Source organism: Pipistrellus hanaki (genome assembly GCF_964339955.1).
Source record: "Pipistrellus hanaki genome assembly, chromosome: X".
NCBI classification, from domain to species: domain Eukaryota; kingdom Metazoa; phylum Chordata; class Mammalia; order Chiroptera; family Vespertilionidae; genus Pipistrellus; species Pipistrellus hanaki.
In genome coordinates, this window is record NC_140524.1 from 62,902,166 (window position 1) to 62,924,109 (window position 21,944).

Below are 21,944 nucleotides of genomic sequence, written 5' to 3' on the forward strand. Positions count from 1 at the left end.
AGCAGTGAGGGGAGAGTAGGGAAGTATAGGAAACTTGGGGGTTGGGGCATGCATATTTTTATACAGGGAACACAAAGCAGAGGCAATGCCACCAGAAAATAACTCAAATTTTGCTTGTATCATCACAGGTTTTCAAGAATACGTGCATTTTATAACTCTAATATATAAAAACCCTGGGTCCATCTTGACCAGAGGTTCAACCAACTGGAAGTCAGTCCTGCAGTCAGTGCTGGATTGCCATGACCACCCAGCACTGACTGCTGCAGGTGCAGGTGCAGTGACCCAGCACTGACTGTTGAGAGGGCTGTGAATCAGGCCCAGAGAGAGGTCTGAAGAGAGAAGCAGTGTCTGATATGTAGCCTGTGTGACAGCTGTTGATCAGTACTTGCCTCTCTCTTTCTCTCTAGGCAGGGCCAGCAGCCACACCTCCATTTCTCTCCAGGCCTCTACCAGGGCTGCTGATCAGCCCCGCTTTTCTGATCAGACCCCATTGATAGGCCCAGAGATGCTGACTGGCATAGAAACCAACCAATCAGAACCAAATCTGGGTCAACTGTGAGGAGCCAATGGTTGCCTAGGAGGCAGAACTTTTGATGCTGACTGGCATAGAAACGGACCAATCAGAACCAAATTGGCTGGCAGAAGAGGGCAGTTGGGGGTGATAACAGGCTGGCAGGGGAGAGCAGTTGGGGGCAAGATCAAGCTGGAAGTGGAGGGCCATTGGGGGCGAGATCAGGCAAGCAGGGGAGGGCAGTTGGGGGCAACCAGGCTGACAGGGGAGGGCAGTTAGGGGCAATCAGGTAGTCAGGCAGAGAGGTTAGGGGCAATCAAGCAGGCAGGCAGAGGGGTTAGGGATAATCAGGCAGGCAGGTAGAGGCAGTTAGGGGCAATCAGACAGGCAGACAGGTGAGTGATTAGGAGCCAGGAGTCCCAGATTGTGAGAGGGATTGGGCCTAAACCGGAAGTCAGACATCCCCCAAGGGGTCCTCAATTGGAGAGGGTGCAGACTGTGCTGAGGGACACCCTCCTCCGTGCACTAATTTCGTGCACTGGGCCACTAGGGTATATTATATGGACCTATTATCCAAGTTCCATAATAACCTTTAGTGGGCATTCCATAATTACTCAAACCAGAGTCTGAGCTAATTCTGAAAAATGATATGATAGTGAAGGCAGCTTTTCAGGATCCAAACATTCCATAGTAAGTAAATCAAATAATTATCCAATGTTCCTTTAGAGATTGATAGCTCTGGATAAACTCATGAGGTTGTCAGCTCTTTGTCCTGCTTTTCTCTCCTCTGAGACTTTTAGTGCCCAATATTCTGGAAACCACACCACCACCACCACCACCAAATTCCAAACTTAGAAACAAGCCAATAGCAGCCATTTGCAACTTAGTGTTAATTTAAGTAAATAATTATCCCTTTTCAAGGGCTGCTTGAAGTTTGAACTATAATTATAAAAGGAAAAGCCTGACCCGCTGTTAAAGGAATTACAAACATCAGCAAGCAGATGAGAGACGTTGAGCAGTGGGGTGGTGTATCCAAAATCATGCAAAATGAATATTTCACTGACTGAACCTCTGTAATAATAACAGCATTTATTTTCTTGAGCACTTACTACTAGCATGTGCCATAAAGTGCATTAAGTACCTGGATCACCTCACAACCACCCTGATAAGTAATTTCTATTGTCAGTCCTATTTGGCAGATAAGAATATTAAGGGTTCAAAAATTAACTAATTTGACTAAGGGCAATAGCTATTAAATGGCAAAGATTACCATGGTACTTAGATTTATTTGTCTTATTCCATAATCCATACTCTTAATTCACTATAATGTTACACTTGTCTTTGGATTTACAGGCTGACTAGTGATTTCAGTCTTGAGTAGAATGGAAGAGGGTAGAAGCAGTTGTACTGACTCAACAGAACTTGTTCATATTATTTGGAACCTGATTTGATGAGACACTGCCTGTCTGGAATAACAATAAAAATTCTTAGGTTGACCTAAGAATGTTAGATAGATAATATATAGTAAAGGAAGTTTGGATTGTGTCCCTCATATCCCTGCCAACCCTAGTTTCAACAATAGATAATTGTATCTTATTTAATTTATCTTTCTAACTCTCTACAACTTTCTTAATCATCTAATATTCTTACTTTGAGTCTCAGTTGAAATGGTTGTCACTCCTCTGTTAACTTTATGGAATTCTATGCTTGTCTTCCTCTCAGAGTTGCTGCAAGAGATAAATGATCTACTATGCACTCCCTATCATGATGATTTTGGGAACTTTTTATGATTTTAAACATTCTATATTGATGTCAGTGGAAATTTAAGATACCAAAGGGGCTCTCAGTAATGCTGCAAGTAGAATATTGGGTCCTGTGCCTACATTTTTGGCATAGATGTTTTAATCTCTGAAAGATCCTAGGTGATTAATATTAGATTTTTGGAAGAAGTACCACTTTTCTAAATCCAATAAAACAATGTCTAACTTTGCAAAGCTCACTTATTTAATAGACAGCCAATACCTTATCTAAAGATTATGTTCTCTAAGATTTCTAAGTCATTTATTTTTGATAATTTTTTAGGACAAATGAGAGAAAAATGAGGGACTTAAATGTGCCATAGATGGGCAAACAAACGCACAGATGAAAACATGGGTACAACAAGCCCTGCAAACTTATCTCACAATGATCTTTGCTTAATGAGACATTTATTTTTTAGTGTGGAAGCTATCAAAGAGAAAGTGGGATGTGGAGATACAGCACCAAAGAATATGGCTCCATCATCTTCATCATGCAAATCTAATAGTTTGAAAATTTGGGTGGGCCCATTTAGTAACCTATCATTTTGAGCTAAAAAGCTCTTTAATATAGAAGAATTCCCCTATCCCAACAATACAATGCTCATTCCTTGGCTCATCATCCTGCAAAAAAGGAAGCAAAACACACTTCTTACTCAAAGGCAATCAAGAGTAATTTAGTTCAAAGCAGAAGGCAGACAGGCAGTCTGGCAGACATGGTTTCAGTCTGGGAATGGGTACCTTCAGACCATCAACATATAATGTTAGTAGAAACATTTGCCATCTACTTTAGTACTACCAGAATCTGTAGAATATTGTAAATTATACCAATTACAGAAGCAACTTTTTCTGGTATTTTAATACCGGAACATTACAGATTAATCACACAAACTTTACTTAAAGGGCAAGTCTGATTTTCCTTCATGAGGGGAACCACCACACTAATGGAAGCCTTAAAGCAGATTGTGTTTCTTTGAAAATTGTATTTTAAACCAAAGATCCAAGCAGATAGTTTTATGGGTCTCTAATTAGAGTCGCAAAGGAAAACCAAAAGGTTAATAAGAGATGGTTAGTTTGGAATGGTAGTTTCCTGGTGCCAGCTTCAGCAGCTCAGTCTGTTTACATGCTCACGAGCTCCATAGATTTATTAGAAGCTGAATTCAGAAGTGCTCGGTTGCTGTGTTAGCAGGCTAGTGTGATTCCATATAGCTACTCTACAACTATCTAGAGTCCAACATTAAGGTAATGTGTTCTACAGATAAAGAAGAAAGGTGTTGTTTTTTGTTTTTGTTTTTTGCCTTCAACTTCAGTAGACATCAATTATAAATCTGAAAGTCTTTGGTGAAGCTCCAACAGGCATAATGAACCTTCTAAAAGTTGATAGTTGGCACAAAGGTCTGGCTCCAAGTGTTTAAAATCTACTTTGTGAATAAACACTGCATTTCTAAATTCTCATTTTGCCATTAAACAAAATCATCCCGTGTGAGAAAATTCAACCTTAATAGAGTACTCACAGATAACCACTACACTTCTAAAGTGTACATACAGATTGATAGGCAGTGGGTCAAGCAAAATAATTTGCACTTTAGGCTTCATTTTGGATTTTATCATAATTTGTGTTCTGACATTAATAGTCTTTAAGCCGTTTGTGCATCAGCTTTTCTTCCAGAAAAAAAATGGAACAAATATTTATATGAAGCATGTCTCTGTAATAAAATAGATCCCTTAATTAACAGGACTAAATTTTGTAGCTACTTATGATAATAATAATAATTCCCCAAGTTTAAAATAGTTCCTTTTTGCATATGAATGATGGTTCAACTTCTGTAACTGACTTGCTTTGGTTTATAAACAATCCGACTCTTACAAGCTGGAAACACTTTTTTTCAATAAGCTGGTTATTAAATTAAATTAACATCAAAACCACTCTTTTGGTTCACCTTCTAGATTAGAGCAACTGACAGTCTAATCGATGATTAAAACCAGAAGGTGGTAATGCCTTGGAATGGTTTAACCAGTCTAAATATCTTGGAACCTAAAACATTCCTCTCCTCCCTCTTTTCCATATATTAAAAGGAAAATATTCTATTGTTCATTCAGGTTGAAAATTACACACAGGATGAAAGAGGAGGAAAGACAGCAAATGGTCAAATATCAATTTTTATACAACTAAGGACAAAAATGAGAGGTGGAGAAAGTGGCCACACAGAAATTGGAAAGTATATCTCTGGCACTAGATTTGGATTTGCAAACTCATGGCTGGGAAACTGCCTTTGTACAATTAACTAAGGTTACCAAGTTTCTACAGGTGATTACACCAGTGTGTAGATAAATAGATGATAGATAGATAGATAGATAGATAGATAGATAGATAGATAGAGATATGAATACTAACTTAAAGCATAATATTTCTTCCCTTTTAAATAGATATCTATAAGTAAACACTTGGTAAACTTGCACTCCTGCATGAGTGAGAATCTAGGTACTAGACCATGCATTAGAAACAACCTAAGATTTATCTAACTGGGGTGTTTTAAAATTCTAACTTCTGTCAAATTAAAAATATTTTTGTTAAACTAAGACAGGAAGCTAAAAAGTCTCATTTGACAGTAAAGTATATACTAGTAAGGTTAAAGAGAACTAACTATATAAGATGGTGTCATCTATTGATTTAGTTTTAACAGCTTGCAATTTTGTTGTCTATCCTGCTGTAAAGAATAATGGAGCAGAAGTATTACTTCTGATTACCAGGAACCCTTAAAAGAAAAAGGGTCTCTCATGAGGCAAGCTCAATGAGAAAACTTTAAATGAATTTAGCCGTAAAGAGTTCATTTTTTTATAAACATCTTTGATCTCTTCTGAATTCAGTGCCTTTTAACTCACCTCTGCTACATACCATCTCACACACAAAATCCTCCAACTACACAATATATCTTTGACCTACACCATTAAACCTAAAATCTCATAACACCCTTCTGACTTTGTCAACTGCACACAAATGTCCAGTACCAAAGGACCTGCTCCAAAGCAACTCTAGAGATGGGTATCTCATTGATAATATTTTTAGTTCAAGCCATGGAGAGCTTTTTTGTAGTCCCTATATATGGCAGAATAATTGGTTTATGGGGCTTCATTTTGGCTACTTGAAAAAGATTCTGTTTTGTCTACACACCTTGGACAATGTATAAGCCTCTAAAAAGCTACTTTTCTGATGGCTCAAACCTATTCCAATCTGGTGTTTGGTGGTTTTTTTAATGGCTGAGATTTTATTGGGGGAAAGCCTTATAGGAATAGAAATGGGGGGGGGGGTGTCAAAAGCCATAGTTCCAGGGGGAAGAGGGTGGAAATAGTTTAACAAATGAACTTATATACAAATATGTATAACCCATAGACACAGATAATAATGCAATGAGGGCCTGGGGGAAAGAGCAGTGCAAGGTGAGGGGGTCAATGGGGGGAAAAGAGGGACATCTGTAATACTTTGAATAATAAAGATCACCCTGGCTGGTTTGGCTCAGTGGATGGAGCAACCGCCTGCAGATGCAAGAGTCTTGGATTCAATTCTGTTCAGGGGCATATGCCCAGGTTGCGGCCTTGATCCCTAGTATGGGGAATGCAGGAGGCAGCTGATCAATGATTCCCTCTCATTATTGATGTTTCTATCTTTCTACTTCTCTCTCTTCCTCTCTAAAATCAATAAAAATATATTTTAAAATATAATATTTAGAAAATATTAACACAATATGATTCAAACAATACTAAAAAAGTAAAATAATAATAATAATGAAGATCAATTTTTAAAAAATTTAAATCATAGTTCCAAAGTGGATTTGTCAAATTAGGTGAACAAGCAATGAGCATCAGGTGAAGACACACATCAAAAGTACCTGGACAAACACCTGAACCTGGGTGACAAAAAATATCTATGAAAAGAAAGGAAAGCCATCTAACAAATATTTTACCCAAACAATAAAGAAATAACACAAGATTTTTGGTATTGTTGAAATTTCTCTTTAAATAAAAACAACCTGATTCCTCATATTTATTTCATAATGAAGAGGTTAAAGAGAAAATGAATAAGAAAAAACAGAGAAACCAAGATGGTGGCATAGGGGAGCACCTAAACTGCTGCCTCACACAACAATTTTAAAACTACAGGTAAAAGACAGAACGACATCATCCATAAACACAGGAAATCTGGCTGAGAGGAAATTCTACAACTAGAAGGAAAGACAGGGGCACACAGAGACTCAGAAGAACTGCAAAAGGCTGAGGCATGGAGACATGAGTGCAAAGAGGAAAGGCGGCTAAGTGCCTGGTTGGCTTTCTCTAGCAGAAGAGAGACATAAGTTCCCAACTGCACTGAACCCAAGTTCTGACTGCATTGAACCCCAGTTCTGGGTGAGACCCTGGGGACCCAGATTCATATGAGGGAGTCTGGACTGTCAGGAAAAGAAAGGAGTACACAGAAACTCAGGGGACCCGCAAAAGGCAGAGGCTGGAGGCGTGCACATGAGTGCATGCAGTGAGGACTGCAGAAATTACTGAGGTACACTGAAACCCAGGGGCTTCATAAGGCAGGGCTGATGGGAAGCCAAGGCTATCTGCACAGCCCTGAGACTCCACCCCATCGAAGCTGAGCACAGAGGCTTTTGCAATTTTGCAAGTCTGGTCTCATAAGGCTATCTCCAGCACAGAAGATCTCCCAGCATAGACACAGCTGATCCTCACAGCCAATTGGCCTGGAGGTCAATTCTTCCCAGTGATACCAGCAACAATCAATACTTCACTACAACAAGGCTGTATACACAGTCCACAAAAGGGGTGCACCAAGAGTGTCCTCCTCAGGTAACTGGAGAGGCTGTGCCACTAAGCCATATAAGAAACCTAGCACACAAAGCTACTCTACCAACTCAGGGGAGCAGTGAAAATGTGGCAACAAAAAACCAGATCACAAACTAAAGAAATGGAGGAAAACAAATGACTAGATTCAAAACTATGGTTATAAGGTTTTTCAAGAATTTCCTAGTAAAGGCTGATAAATTTAGCAAGACCCCCAAGGATATGAGAAAAGGACCAACTAGAAATTAAACATACACTGACTGAAATAAAAAAAAAAATTATACAGAGACTCAACAGCAGACTAGAGGAATGCAAGAATCAAGTCGAAGATATGAAATACAAAGAAGCAAAAACAGTCAACTGGAAAAGCAAAAAAAAAAAAAAAGAGTCCCAAAATTTGAAGATAGTGTAAGGAGCCTCTGGAACAACTTCAAGTGTACCAACATCAGAATTATGGGGCTGCCAGAAGAAGAGAGAAAGCAAGATACTGAAAACCTATTTGATGATATAATGACTGGAAACTTCCCCCACCTGGTGAAAGAAATAGACTTACAAGTCCAGGAAGTGCAGAGAACCCCAAACAAAAGGAATCCAAAGAGGACCACACCAAGACAAATCATAATTAAAATGCCAAGAGCAATAGACAAAGAGAGAATATTAAAAGCAGCAAGAGAAAAACAGTTAATTATCTACAAGGGAGCACCCATATTATTGTCAGCTGATTTCTCAACAGAAACTATGCAGGCCAGAAGGGAGTGGCAAGAAATACTCAAAGTGATGAATAGCAAGAACCTACAACCAAAATTACCCTACACAGAAAAGCTATCATTCAGAATTGAAGGTCAGATAAAGATCTTCACAGATAAGAAAAAGCTAAAGGAGTTCATCACCACCAAACCAGTATTATATGAAATGCTGAAAGGTACTCTTTAAGAATAGAAAGTAGAAAAAAAAAAGGTAAAGATAAAAATTATGGACAACAAATACATACCTATCAACAAGTGAATCAAAAATCAAGTGAATTAAAAACTTGATGAATATAATAGACTCAGGGGCATAGAAAGGGAGTGTACTGAAAATTCTCAGGGGGAATGGGTGTGAGGGGTACAGGAAGAGACTGGACAAAAATTGTTTACCTATGGATGAGGACAGTTCAGGGGAGGTAAGGCAGAGGGTGGGGTGGAAGCCAGGTGGAGGGGAGCTATGGGGCAGGGAAAGAGGAACAATTGTTATAATCTGAACAATAAAGATTTATTAAATTTAAAATTAAAAAAAACACTTGATAAATATTTAAGAAAACCCAAATTATCTAGCCCTATAAAACATGTTTTGCTTCTCTTTTTTTATTCTGTTGGAAGTGAGCCTTCTTATCATGCCCTACAGAGAGATTGCTTTATCATGAATCAACTGGAAAACATTCACCTAGCAAATCACTCAAATAAAGCATAATTTTATCTACCATACTACATCACTGTCTGTATTCCACTATTCTTTCAAAGGGATCCCATTACACCAAAGAATCCTTTGAAATGCATTTTCCTTTCCAGCTCAAATAATCTTAATTAATTTCTTCACTGATCTTATGCAGTCTATTCCATACTGAGCCATTTATGCTATCGGGCCATAAACTCCTAGAGAATGAAGTTCTTAATTGTTCAGCGTGCTCCCTTTATATATCGTCCAGAGTTTTCCAAGTGCTTAAAAATATAGAAATTTTTAGATCCAACAGACAAGAAAGCCCCTGGCAGTTATTCTCTTTTCTTATTTTTAATCCTTATTGTTCAGATTATTACAGATGTTCCTCTTTTTCCCAGCATAGTTCCCCTCCTCCCAGTTCCCACCCCACCCCTGGTCCTTGCCCCCTCCACTGCCTTGTCCATAGGTGTAAAATCTTTGTCCAATCTCTTCCTGCACCCCCTACACATTCTCCCCACTGAGAATTGTCAGTCCACTCCCTTTCCATGCCCCTGATGCTATTACATTGAGAGGTTATTCTGTTCATCAGATTTTTTTATTCATTTGCTTTTTTGATTCACTTGTTGATAGGTATGTTTTTGTTGTCACTTTGTTGTACATAATTTTTATCTTTTCCTTTTTCTTCTTCTTCCTTATCTTAAAGAATACCCTCCAGCATTTCATACAATACTGGTTTGGTGGTGATGAACTCTTAGCTTTTTCTTGTCTGTGAAGCTCTTTATCTGACCTTCAGTTCTAAATGATAACTTTGCTGGGTAGAGTAATCTTGTTTGTAGGTTCTTGCTATTCATCACTTTGAATATTTCTTGCCACTCCCATCTGCTCTGTATCATTTTGAATATTTCTTGCCACTCCTGTCTGGTTTCTGCTGAGAAATCAGCTGACCCTCATATGGGTACTCTCTTGTGGGTAACTGTTTTTCTCTTGCTGCTTTTATTTATTTATTTATTTATTTATTTTTTTATTTATTTATTTATTTTAAAATATATTTTATTGATTTTTTACAGAGAGGAAGAGAGAGGGACAGAGAGTTAGAAACATTGATGAGAGAGAATCATCGATCAGCTGCCTCTTGCACACCTCCTACTGGGGATGTGCCCACAACCAAGGTACATGCCCTTGACCAGAATCGAACCCGGGACCTTTTGGTCCACAGGCCGACGCTCTATCCACTGAGCCAAACCAGTTTCAGCTCTCTTGCTGCTTTTAATATTCCCTAGTTGTATTTTGCCCTTGGCATTTTAATTATGATGTGTCTTGGTGTGGTACTCTGGATTCCTCCTGTTTGGGGTTCTCTGTACTTCCTGGACTTGTAAGTCTATTTCTTTCACCAGGTATGGGAAGTTTTCTGTCATTATTTCTTTAAATAGGTTTTCAATATCTTGTTCTCTCTCTTCTTCTGGTATCCCCATATTTAGATGTTGGTACACTTGAAGTTGTCCCAGAGGCTCCTTACACTATCTTCATATTTTGGATTCTTTTTTCTTTTTGTTCTTCTGATTGGGTGTCTTTTGCTTTGTCATACTTCAAATCTTTGATTTGATTCTTGGGATCCTCGAGCCTACTGTTGAATCTCTGTATATTATTCTTTATTTCAGTGAGTGGATGCTTAATTTTGGACTGGTTCTTTTCCTTTTTTTTTTTTTTTTTATTCTCACTAAGATACTTGAAAGTCTCACTAAGTTCATCAGAAGCTTCTAGAAGATTGTTGAGTAACCTTATAACTGTGGTTTTGAACTCTATATCCAGTAGTTTGCTTTCATGAATTTCTTTCATTTGTGACATGTTTCTTTGTCTCTGCATTTTGGCTGCTTCCCTGTGTTTGTTTCTATGTACTGGGTATCTGCTAAGTCTCCTTGAGTTGATAGAGTGACCTTGTGTGGTAGTTGTCCTATAAGGCCCAGTGGCTCAGCCTCCCCAATCACCTGAGGTGGACACTCTTGGTGCACCCCTTTGTGGGCTGAGTTCTCAGTATTGTAGTTAAGCCTTGATTTCTGTTTGTATCACTGGGAGAAATTGACCTCCTGGCCAATTGGCTGTGAGGTCCTGCTGTGTCTACAATGGAAGAGCTGCTATGCAGGAGACATCTTTATAGGGCAGGACTTGTTTCAGTGGGGTGTTGGTGCTCACTGAATCTTCCCCTCGAGTGTGTCACTTATGGATTAAAGAGTTATAAAGTGCTGTGGTCTCACACTGACCACTGGGTACACTGCTCTTGGATCTCCAAGGAGATGCAAATTCAGCCACTGCTTGGGACTGCACAGCAGGAGCTACAGAGAGATCTGCAGATTCCTCCTCTTTGTATCAGGTTTGGAAGTGCCCAGACAAGGCCCAGCTGTGAAGTAAGGCAGGCTGCTGCTCCTGGCCTTGGGTCTTCTTTTTTTGTACCTTTGACCCAGTTGCTGCCTGTTTGACAGGTTTTAGGCTGATAATGGACAGGCCATTCATATGCAAAAACTGCTGCACAAATTGGGTTGGGTGGGGTCTCAGAGAATCACCAGGGTGGAGCAAACAGCAATGGCTACCAGTCAGCCCTACACCAGAGAGGGCCCAACACAGGAGCAATGATCGCTGTGAGCACCTCTGAGGGGAAGCCACCCTTGCATTCCTGTCCCTATGCCAGAAAGTCCAGTTTCTCCCTGTATGTATCTGGGTCCCCCAGATCTCACCTGGAACTGGAGTTCAGAGCAAGTGGGAGCTTGTACCCTCCTCCCAATTAAAAAAGCAGCAAACTGGGTGCCAGCCCATTCAGCACCTCTACACCTCCACCAGTCTCAATGCACTTGCTTCTTTACCTCTCTCATTGTAGTACTTCCACTCAACCAGCTTTCCTATTGTTCTGGATGATAGAAGTTCTGTCTTTTAGTTGTAATTTTTATGTGGTTGCAAGACGCAGCAAGTAAAGGTGTTTACCTATGCTGCCATCTTGGTTCTCCCTCCTGGCAGTTATTATCTTTATGAATAATAAATCTATGACCTCAGATAATTATTAATAATAATAAATTTTAAAATACACACTGAATATGATACAACTAAAAGTTCCAAGTGGATCAAGAAAAATGGTTTAATTTAAAAAAGAGGAATATTGTTTCTCATTCAAAGCCAATGAACAGAACTGTCTTGACAATATTTCTCTGACCAAAAGATCCATGCCAAAATAATGCTAGCAAACAACTGATAATAGAATGGATGTTTCCATTAGTTAAGGATGACTTTTTATTCCAGAGACTATCTTGCCAATAAAAAGTAAATAATGCTTTGGAAGGAGTCCAATTATCTGGGTCAGCAATGTAGTTGAAAAAAACAAAAGTATCTATCTGTCACCTTTATTTGTTTTAATCTTTATTGTTGAAAGTATTACATAGGTCCTCCCTATTACCTGTGACCTTTCTTCACACCTATCCAGCCATTGCTGAGACTAAGAGTGGATAAAGTTCCTAGACATCAGAGGAAAAGGGAAAGTAGTCATTGAGTACCACTGAGTGCCTCTAAACCAGTTAAGTGGACATGTCAGAGATTAAACCTACCACTTTATGATGACATTAACTAAAAATGAGCAGGAAGTTCAACCTGGGAGAAGATAGATTTAAAAAGAAAAATTTTACCATTGTGACATTGTTCAAATTAGAACATTAAGGGAGAATATTTCATGATACTGTTAATAAAAATAATATCTTGATTGTAAAAGTCTTATTTTATCATTTCTTTTCTTTATTGGAACAATATTAATTAGGTTTTTGATAGTCCCAAGCTCTATTCTTATAATGATATCTAAAATAAGATATAATTATTCATTTCATCATTGAGCTGATCTTAGTCATCTAGCAAACCCCAGATAAGCAAAGCTAAAACGGTAACATTCACATTCAATAATAGTAGTAATTAACACATTCAATTTCCAGAGCTAGACACATAGTGGACATTTAAAAATATTTTTAAATAAATGAATAATATATATGTGGATATGGATTATACCTGCCTGATATTAGAACACTGTATACCTGATGCAAGATTTTAAAAAAGCTGTAAGTCACACATATAGATATATCATATACATACTTGTCTTCAAACAATTAAATATTTCACTTGGTACATTTACAAGAAGCTAAAGACATTTCAAAAGATTCTCTATGAGAAAAACTAGGGGAAAATAACCACATGAATTGCAAAACAGTGTATCTAGCCTCAAATATGCTAATGCAGGTCCAGGGGGAACTAGTCAACCTCTTTGCTGAAGTAAAGATAAAACTTTTTGACAGAAAGTGCTATTCTGATAAAATTAAATTTTCTATCATTCTATGAACATCTGGTACATGCTACCATTTCTGGAACCCTGCAGCACACTACTTTGCAATGTCACAAAATCTTGTCCATTGAGAACTCCCTATTTTGCCAAGAAACTAGCTGAAATTAGTATCTGGAAATTTATTAAGGTGAGAGGGGCGTCAGGGTAATAGACAAAAGGATAAGAAAGGCATGTTCAGTCACTGAGTTATACTTTCATTAAAAGACTAGAGGAAATGAAATTACACATTGTTGGTACAGTGTTGAAAGTATAAATATCTTAATACACCTATGGTCGAAAATAGAATATGCATAGTATGCAGCCTACAAAACATTTCCTTGGCTAATTTGTAACAGCAGTTGCATTAGACACAGATTGAGTTCTTCAAATCCATGTTTTACACAACAAACATGTTAAATGATATTCAGGTGGTGAAACTAGCAAATAAACAAGTTAATAAAATGCAGAAGAACCTACACTTTGCAAAATACAGCAATCATTATATTGCATTTGGGTGCATTTGGATGTGAACAGCAGATAAATGTTATTGCAAATTTCTGTATGTTGCTCTCATTTGGTATCAATTAGCATGGGAGGGAAACCAATTCAGTATTTTAATGAACTCCAAATTACGTGCATATTATCACAAGTAGAGCCATCTTTTCAGCTAATGGATTTATAATCAATAATTCAAATCATAATGTAAGAGAGATTAAGTGTGATTTGAAACAAATTAATTGGGTTTGGTACTAGTATATATAGTGCTAGGACATGATCTTCATAAAACTAAGTTTCATATCAGGACAATATATTTAAGTAAGCATAACAGTAATATGCATCATCACAAAGGGTCATGCAAAGAAACAAGGAGGAGACAGAAGCCTACTACCCCAGGACTACACAACCCAGAAATTACCCTGATAGGAAGAGATTCAAGCCCAGTGATACTCCCAATTGTGCAACAAACCCATGAGCCTCTGGCATCTCTGACCACCCTACTTATCAGTTACTGTTCTTAGAGATTGCAGAAATCACATGAGATGAAATTCTTGTTCATGCCAGAAGGTGATAATTTTACCAAAGAACTTGAATTCATGGAAAGAAAGCATTGGTTAAAATATTTGAATGTGACACCCAAGCAGCATAAAATCACATCAGAAAACAAACCAGGTGGTAAAATCTGCTGAGTGACAACATTTACTTGTTCTCACAGCACTCTGAGAGCTATAGAGTGATAGCATTCCAAAAAGTGTCATATGCCAGTAGAAATTATAAGATAAAGAATTTTCCATCACCTTCTTTTCTGGGAACAAGAACTATGGTACTGGGGACAAGCTGAGACATATTAAATCAAAGGCACTTCAGGTGGCAAATAATTTTATAATTCAGTCACCTGGCAACTGGGAAATTCAGCTCAACCAGTACATCAACCCACTGACCTGGTTTTAGGCATGTAGAGAATAACACAAGGATTAATAATAATCCAAAAAGCATAGATCCCTCTCATTCCCTCTTATCTCTACCCTGTCCAGCTCAGGGATGTGTTTGGTGGAAGCAATCAAAACAATCCAAAGACAAGTTAAACCTCTAACTTTGAGTGCAAAAGCCTTCCAGACATTCTCCTTTCTATGTTGTATATATTGATTCTGGGTTCCCATCCCTAGAAATGTGTTCTCAGGGAAGAGTTGTTGAAAATGAAGGGATTTAAGTATTTACTCTAAGAGTCACAAAGCATCCTTGACATTCACACCGAGCATTCTTCTGCTATAGTTGTAAGAACAAAGCCATCCCCCCCAAAAAGCTTTCAGCAGTGAAAAGAAGCATGAAATAGGTGTCTTAGAAAGCAAAAACAGATATAGTTTATAACTTTTCTTCAACCACTAGCAACACAATATTATCTCATTGAACAACCTGTTCCCACTCTAGCTGCATACAATTATCTGTTTTTCAAAAATTATAAGGTTTGCCATCAATCATGTGTCTACATATGTGCAAAGAAATATGCTGTACTAATATCCAAATTAGAAACATCACAGAGAAATCCAAGGTGAGCTAAACTCCCCCAAACAAAGGTGTAAGGTACACTCTATTGGGTATTTTTGACCCAACTTTGAAATGCTTCTGACAGAAACAGAAGAAATATTATCAAGATCAGCTACTCTAACAAGGTTATTATAACTTTTGCTCTTCTCCAGAGACATCCACTAAAACCTCAAGAACAGTTAAGCTCTGAAACCCTCAGGATTTTAGAGCAATTGGGTTTTAGATGCCAATCAAGTATCAATGAGCCAAAGAGACCTGGAACTATCTTGTTTCCCCTTTAGGAATCTTTGAGACTTTCAGTGATGGTCCCAGTCCAGAGAGGATTCCATTTTTTTCCTCCTTAACTTTCTAAATTGGTTGGCCTCAATAACAATGATACACCATACTGCCCTGGATTGAATCTAACTAAAACTATTCTAGATTGAATGATTTACAACATCAGGCATGCATGGTAAATTAACTCAGTGCTTGCCTTTTACCACGGTGCCTTAGGATAAAAGGAAAAACATTTATTATGTGAATCCAAGTTTGAGATAGTAAAATGCTATAAAATGTCAATTGTTGAAATTGTTGCTATTGTTTGAGATAACAATAATCAACCATAGCGCATTGGTGACACAGTCTGGGTAGCTAGCCTAGAGTTTATTTTGGATATAACAATTATCATTATGGAAAGCTCAGAAGTACTCAGATATTATAAGAGCCTGAGATATAAACAAGACATGAATTCCCTTTGTACCTGAACTTTAATGATTCAACCAAATTAAAAAGAACAAACCAAGGTCTTGGTTCAAGGTTTAACTACTGCTAGACAAATGGAAACAATGAAGACACATACATGAAAATATAATATTAAGAAACAAAATGTGAAAATGTTGCTAAAATGGAACAAAAATTATGTATATAATCATCTTCTATATAATCTACATTTTTTATGTAGAAGAATCTTGAGATAATGTTCCCCATTTGCTTAGAATAATCTCATTATTACATAATCTAATATATGTATACATTATTATATATCCAATTTATAAGGAACACACCCTTAGAAGAAAACTAGCTGTAGTCAACTGATATTGTTTTCCTAGAGAAATGTGACAAAAATTAAAACATGTTCTGGGTAAGCATAACTGAGAATTAATTATGAATATTTCCTTTCCTAAAGTCATTTAATATTAGAGAGCATCTAAATAAAACCCTTTCTGATATAAATGAAATAGCTTTTCTTTAAGACACAAGATTAGTAAATGATACATATCAGTCTGTGTCCTGTGACACATTGCTAATTTGCTGATAATGTTTCTTTTTTAATTGTGCAAATGTTTATTTTTTTAGCTTTAGTAAGATTGCCCAGAAAGTATATTATTTCTGAGGATGTCACTATCATTAATTAGGGAAGGCAGCAGTGCACAATCAGTAGTGACCTCTCTATATTATAGACCTTGACACTTGGATCTTCTGGGGAGGAATGGATTAGAAAATTTAATGGAATACACAGTGAATAATTTTTTCTATGGAAAACATTTTGTTTTGTGGATCATGCAATTTTTTTCCTTTGGATTCATTTGCAAGACCAAAACAAAAGCATTTAATGATGTTTACAGTGAAATGAAACAGCTGAAGACCAGCACATAATCACCATATTTTGTTTTCTCATCTTTAAGTCTTTTAGCAGTGGGGCTTCCAGCTGAGCTTGCGTCTGAGATGTAGCCAAGCGTCTGAAGCTTCACTGAGCCTAAGCACCAAGCTGAATTCATTGTTCTTAACTGAAAAAGACAGGCTGTTCACCTACCATGTTTGCATCAGTAAAATATTGAAAATGACATTTATGCCCAAGTCCATACAAACATTCTGCCATAGCTGAACACTGCTAATATTTTTGTACCCTAATTTATGCCTAACACAGTTTTAAATAGCTCTTCTTGCTAAAGCACGTGTGGCTGAGGTCACAAAAATAGACTCTTCTTCATACATGAGTATGCTACCTGACATTTACTTTGAAGTACATGCGTTTTGAAGTGTTTTCAATATTCACCAAATGTCAAACTGAGTCAGCAATGTTTTCTTACCCTGGAATTCCCTATGAGCAATGGCATAGATTTTTGTGGTAACCAAAGAGATCTGGCAAAGCAATTCCATAAACATAATAGAATACCTGGTACTTCCCCTCCTTAGCAAAGAATATGCAATCTGTGGTTAGAGAACAGAGTCTCTCTCTGGATAAAGTTAACCAGCCTGATATGGAAATAACATACACCCCTTTGGTCTCATTAGTGCTGTGTTCTATGCAACTTGAGTGTTCGATTTCATTCATATACTAAAGCAAAAAGGGACACTTGTTCCTGGTAAGAAGGCATCTGATCATTTCCCATGTGCTCAGTATAGTTATTAATTGTAGAGAAATTGTATTTAGAGAGAGTCAGCCTTTAAAATGCCTGAATATTATACAATCCCAGGAAATCCAACCAGGGAGGGGAGAGATGACTCTGGAAATATATCAGGACATCTCCAAACCCCGTAGAGACTGCTGAAGGCCATGAACACAGTATGCACCTTGACAATACTCTCAGTATAGTAAAGTAGTACAGTTGCCTACAAACATTCTGGTTTTTTTAGCATCTGTGGATGCAACTTACATCCAAACAGCCCTTACCATGGTCAGGCATCTGAGATCCCATGGAGGTCACACCAGTATTCAGTACATCATTCACAGCAGTATCACAATACAGGCTTCGCTGAACATCATGCTCACTGTCAGTCTGGTCGCTCTCTTCATGTCCGCTATCCTTCAGGCTGTTGCCCTCTAAGTCCTTGAAGGTGGAGCTGCTGGATTAAAGAAAGAATGACAATTTACCACTGTGATAGACATTATTTTAAAAATCTTTCAGAGCCAAGATGATGTCAGTTCTGTGGTGAGGACAATGGTGACTGGATTGCTCAATAGGATAGAAGGAAGAGAAATTTCTGGTTAAAGATAATGGAACTTAACATTGGAAGGAGGTTCCCACTCTTGGATGCTGATGCCACTAATACTTTTATTCACTTATCTTCAGTGCATTACTATAAGCAAGTCAGAGGAAGCTGCAAATCTGGGGGGGGGGGGGGGGAAACCACCTGCAAAGAATATAATCATTTCAGAAAGTTTTCTTTCTCTTATTATGTAATCAAAGTAAAATAATAATAGTTAATGTTTACTGAGGAATTACCATGCATAAGACAGTATTGTAAGTATTTGACATGAATTAACTTTTTAAATCACGACACCTCTATAAGAGAAAAGCATATTAATAGATATGTAAGAGAAAATATGTTAATAGATATTCCCATTTACAGATGAAAAAATAAAGGCACAACGGAAGTTAAATAACTTGTGCAATGTCACAAAGCCTATAAAAATGTAGATCTACAATGAAACCCAGGCAGTTTAGCTCCAGAACCTGGGTCCTTAACTACCATGTATACTGCCTTTCCAAAGATGTCTACTAATCAACTGTAAAAATGAAAATAGCAGTAATTGAGGTAATTCAATTAAAACAGAAAGGTTTATCAGGATCAGAGAATTCATGACAGTTTTAAATGAGAAATAAAGAAGGATAGATTCAAAGAACAAGAAAAAGAGGAGAGGCAGGAGCTGAGACGAGGAAAACCATGGTGTGTGGAAGGTAAGACAACAGGGTGGGTGAACCAGAAAGTGGGCTCCAACAAAACTTTGGGTGTTATGCTGAGAACATGGAAACTTTCAGTTCAAAAGCTTATGGATATATTTTTCTTGCACTTGTTCAATCAACCTACCACACAATTCACCAAGCATACTACCTACAAAGTTCACACAATTTCTCATGAACTAGACAATAATACATAAGGTATATTCATAGAGGCCCCACATGCTATTTCTAGTGCTTTGTATGTTCTGACAGAATCTGCAGCTGTGCTGCACCAAGGGCCATAAATTATACATCTAAAACACCTAGTGAATGGTAAAGCCATTCCCTAGTCAGTGAGGAAACAGCAAAGGCATACTCAAGAAAATGTGCTGTTGTCTCAACAGAGGAAGGTGGCATGCTTGTGAATTACGACAAGTCCCAACAGACCTATTGTACCTCTGAAAAGGAAGCCCTGTGGAGATGACACTGCAAACTTGCTTGATATGGTCAACCTTGAACATCCATAAGCCTGGCTCTCTGAAGCTTTGATAAAAACATTCAGTACATATGATGAAGAGCTATGCCATGGATACATCGTCATTTTCCACACTTGGTCTAAAGGAATCAGCAGATTTTAGCATATGACCAACCTAGATGTAAAATGCTTGCTGCCCTGAATATGAAAGAGAAAAGATCAAAAGGGAAGTAACTGGAAAACCATAATTATAAGAAAAATAAAGAGCAAGAGAGAAGGAAGCATTGAACTGTTTGCTAATTATTGTCAGGAAGGATAACTGATCATCAACTGTATTAAAATTAAAGTCATTCAATAGGACAGCTCATTCAGCTCCTCCAAATTATGTCATGCAGCGACTCAGCCCTGTGGACACAACAGAATGCGGATTTACTCAAAAATCATTCTATAACTCTTTTATGGTCAAGAAGACTAATTGGAAACACATGATTTAAAGTTGGCCACCATTTCTATCTTTATGGCACAGATTTTATAAATACTAATTCAACAGATGGAACAGATTCAAAGTTTGTTGTTTTAGGGGGGGAATGGTCCTGCCCACATGCAATTCCACATATTAAAAGAAAGGAAATCACCTGTTTGGATACTATTATAAGCTTCTACATTTTTATAGCAAATATTAATTTTTCTATATGTTTTGATGATATCGGAAGCATGTGAAACTTATTTAATCCAAGGCCACAAAATTGCTACTTTAAGTCAGAGATTTCAACCCAGAATTCACTGCATTTCTGCAGTTACCAAAACTTGCTCAAGATACATGTTTAAAAAAAAAAGATACATGCTAGTGAGAGATATAGTCTGAGGGCAATTAAGCATCCTTTAGAGCAAAATTTCTCAATCTTGGCACTGTTGACATTTTAGACTGCCTAATTCTTTGTTGTGGAGGGCTGCTCTACGCATTGTAGGATGTTTAGCAGCATCACTGGCTTCTACCTACTAAATGCCAGTAGTGGCCCTCCCAGAAGCTACAACCAAAACTGTCTCCAGATAGTGTCAAATGATACCCCAAGTTGAGAAAAACTGCTCTAGGTTCCTTAAACTCTGTTCCTGGGACATGTTAGATTTTTTATACTGTAGTGAAAAGAACACTGAACTTGGAGTCGTTAGAACTAATGTTAATCCGTAGTCTACAATTTCATCAATGGAGCACTGGGCCAGATATCTAATGTCTTTGAGCCTTGATTTCCTTGTCTGTAAAATGCATTTGCTAAAAACTCATACATGAGACCATTGTGATGACTCAATGAAGTACTGTTCATGAAGTACCAGGTATACATAAATGGTCAATACATGATTATTTTTTAATATAATCATTAGTCCATATGGCAATGTTTTTGTTTAGTTATAATTAAATATTATATCCATAGCCATTTTATAGGATTGATGTAGAAAATGTGTGTTTAAAGAATGCTTCTACATCTTTCATAAACTATAGTCAGACCTTGTCCACTATGTTCATTTTCCCTAAAATCCAGGAATAGAAAAAAAATTATCCTGTCAAATGTATATTCTTACTTTATTAAAAATGAGACTATATGTCGTGGTACATTTACCATTTTGTCTTGCCTTTCCAAGAGCTGCAAGGTAAATATAGTGTTTAATTGCAGTGAGATGGATGCCAGGGATGTAGTTTCTCCTAACTGGTTTTGGATCTGCCTTTTAAAATTTGATTGTTTTATTTTATATGCATCTGAATATTATAAACCATTTCAGGGCTTTTTACTTTTAGGTAGAAAGGGCAGAAATAATAAAATAGTGAAGGATTGACTACTAGGAATTAAGGTACTGATAGTGTAAGCATGAAAAGTTACGTATTTTCAAAAGAAAAAGGAAAAGAGTATATACATCTCCCCCAAACCGTGGAATACTTAACTCTTTTAAAGATCAGTTTGCCCATCTGACAAACTAAGTATCACTTACTCTGATACTGTAAGGACATTTAGTAGCTTAATGAATGAATTTGTGTAAGGCAGTTTCAGACCCAGTGAGCAAGATGCTACTTATTTTAAAACAGCCTGGTAAATGGATACTCACCCAAAACAACAATTTATGCCAGGCATTTTAAAATGCTGATTGCACTTGCTTTATTACCTATGTACCTCTTGGGAGACAACTTGTAAACCAACTTTTGTGGGACAATAAATTAGTGGTATCTGTTTGTAATGGTATTGGAAATGCAAATGTTTCTTTTTTTTAATATATTTTATTGATTTTGTACAGAGAGGAAGGGAGAGAGATGGAGAGTTAGAAACATCGATGAGAGAGTCATCGATCAGTTGCCTCTTGCACACCCCCTACTGGGGATATGCCCGCAACCAAGGTACATGCCCTTGACCAGAATCGAACCCGGGTCCCTTCAGTCCCCAAGCCGACGCTCTATCCATTGAGCTAAACCGGTTTCGGCAGGAAATGCAAATGTTTCTATTATTGCCCTGGTAGTCAACAGAAGAAAAGATTTGTTTGAAAACACCTACAACAAGACTCTACATATAATAGTTACTCAGAAAATGTTTGGTGAATAAACATTATTCAAATCCTGACTTGCATTTTCCTTTTAAGATATTAAAAATATTTCCAAAAGACAGAATAATCTGAAAGGAAACAGGTCATATCTTCCTAATAGGCGACACCAGATACCCAGGGAATGGAATCTGAGAGTAAAAATTAGAAGGGAATGAACATTAAAAAGAGTACTGTAACTATATTTAAGAACTATTGGGAAGATCCCAGAGTGGTTCCTGGACCACCTGTATCACAATAAATTTTGGAAATCTGAAAATTGGAGATCCTCTAGGGATTGAACTAGGTA

General features: G+C 37.5%; 1 protein-coding gene across 5 annotated transcripts in view; it reads right to left on the reverse strand.

The window, feature by feature from the left end:
* PCDH19 (protocadherin 19) overlaps positions 1 to 21,944 on the reverse strand; it is a 126,157-nt gene that overhangs the window by 39,577 nt on the left and 64,636 nt on the right. For 3 of the 5 annotated variants that reach the window (XM_084869438.1, XM_084869436.1, XM_084869435.1), the window contains one exon: positions 17,607 to 17,779. In XM_084869438.1, the coding sequence (XP_084725564.1) occupies positions 17,607 to 17,779 (173 nt within the window). The remainder of the gene's footprint in view (positions 1 to 17,606; positions 17,780 to 21,944) is intronic. The other 2 variants (XM_084869437.1, XM_084869434.1) reach the window with 1 other exon arrangement.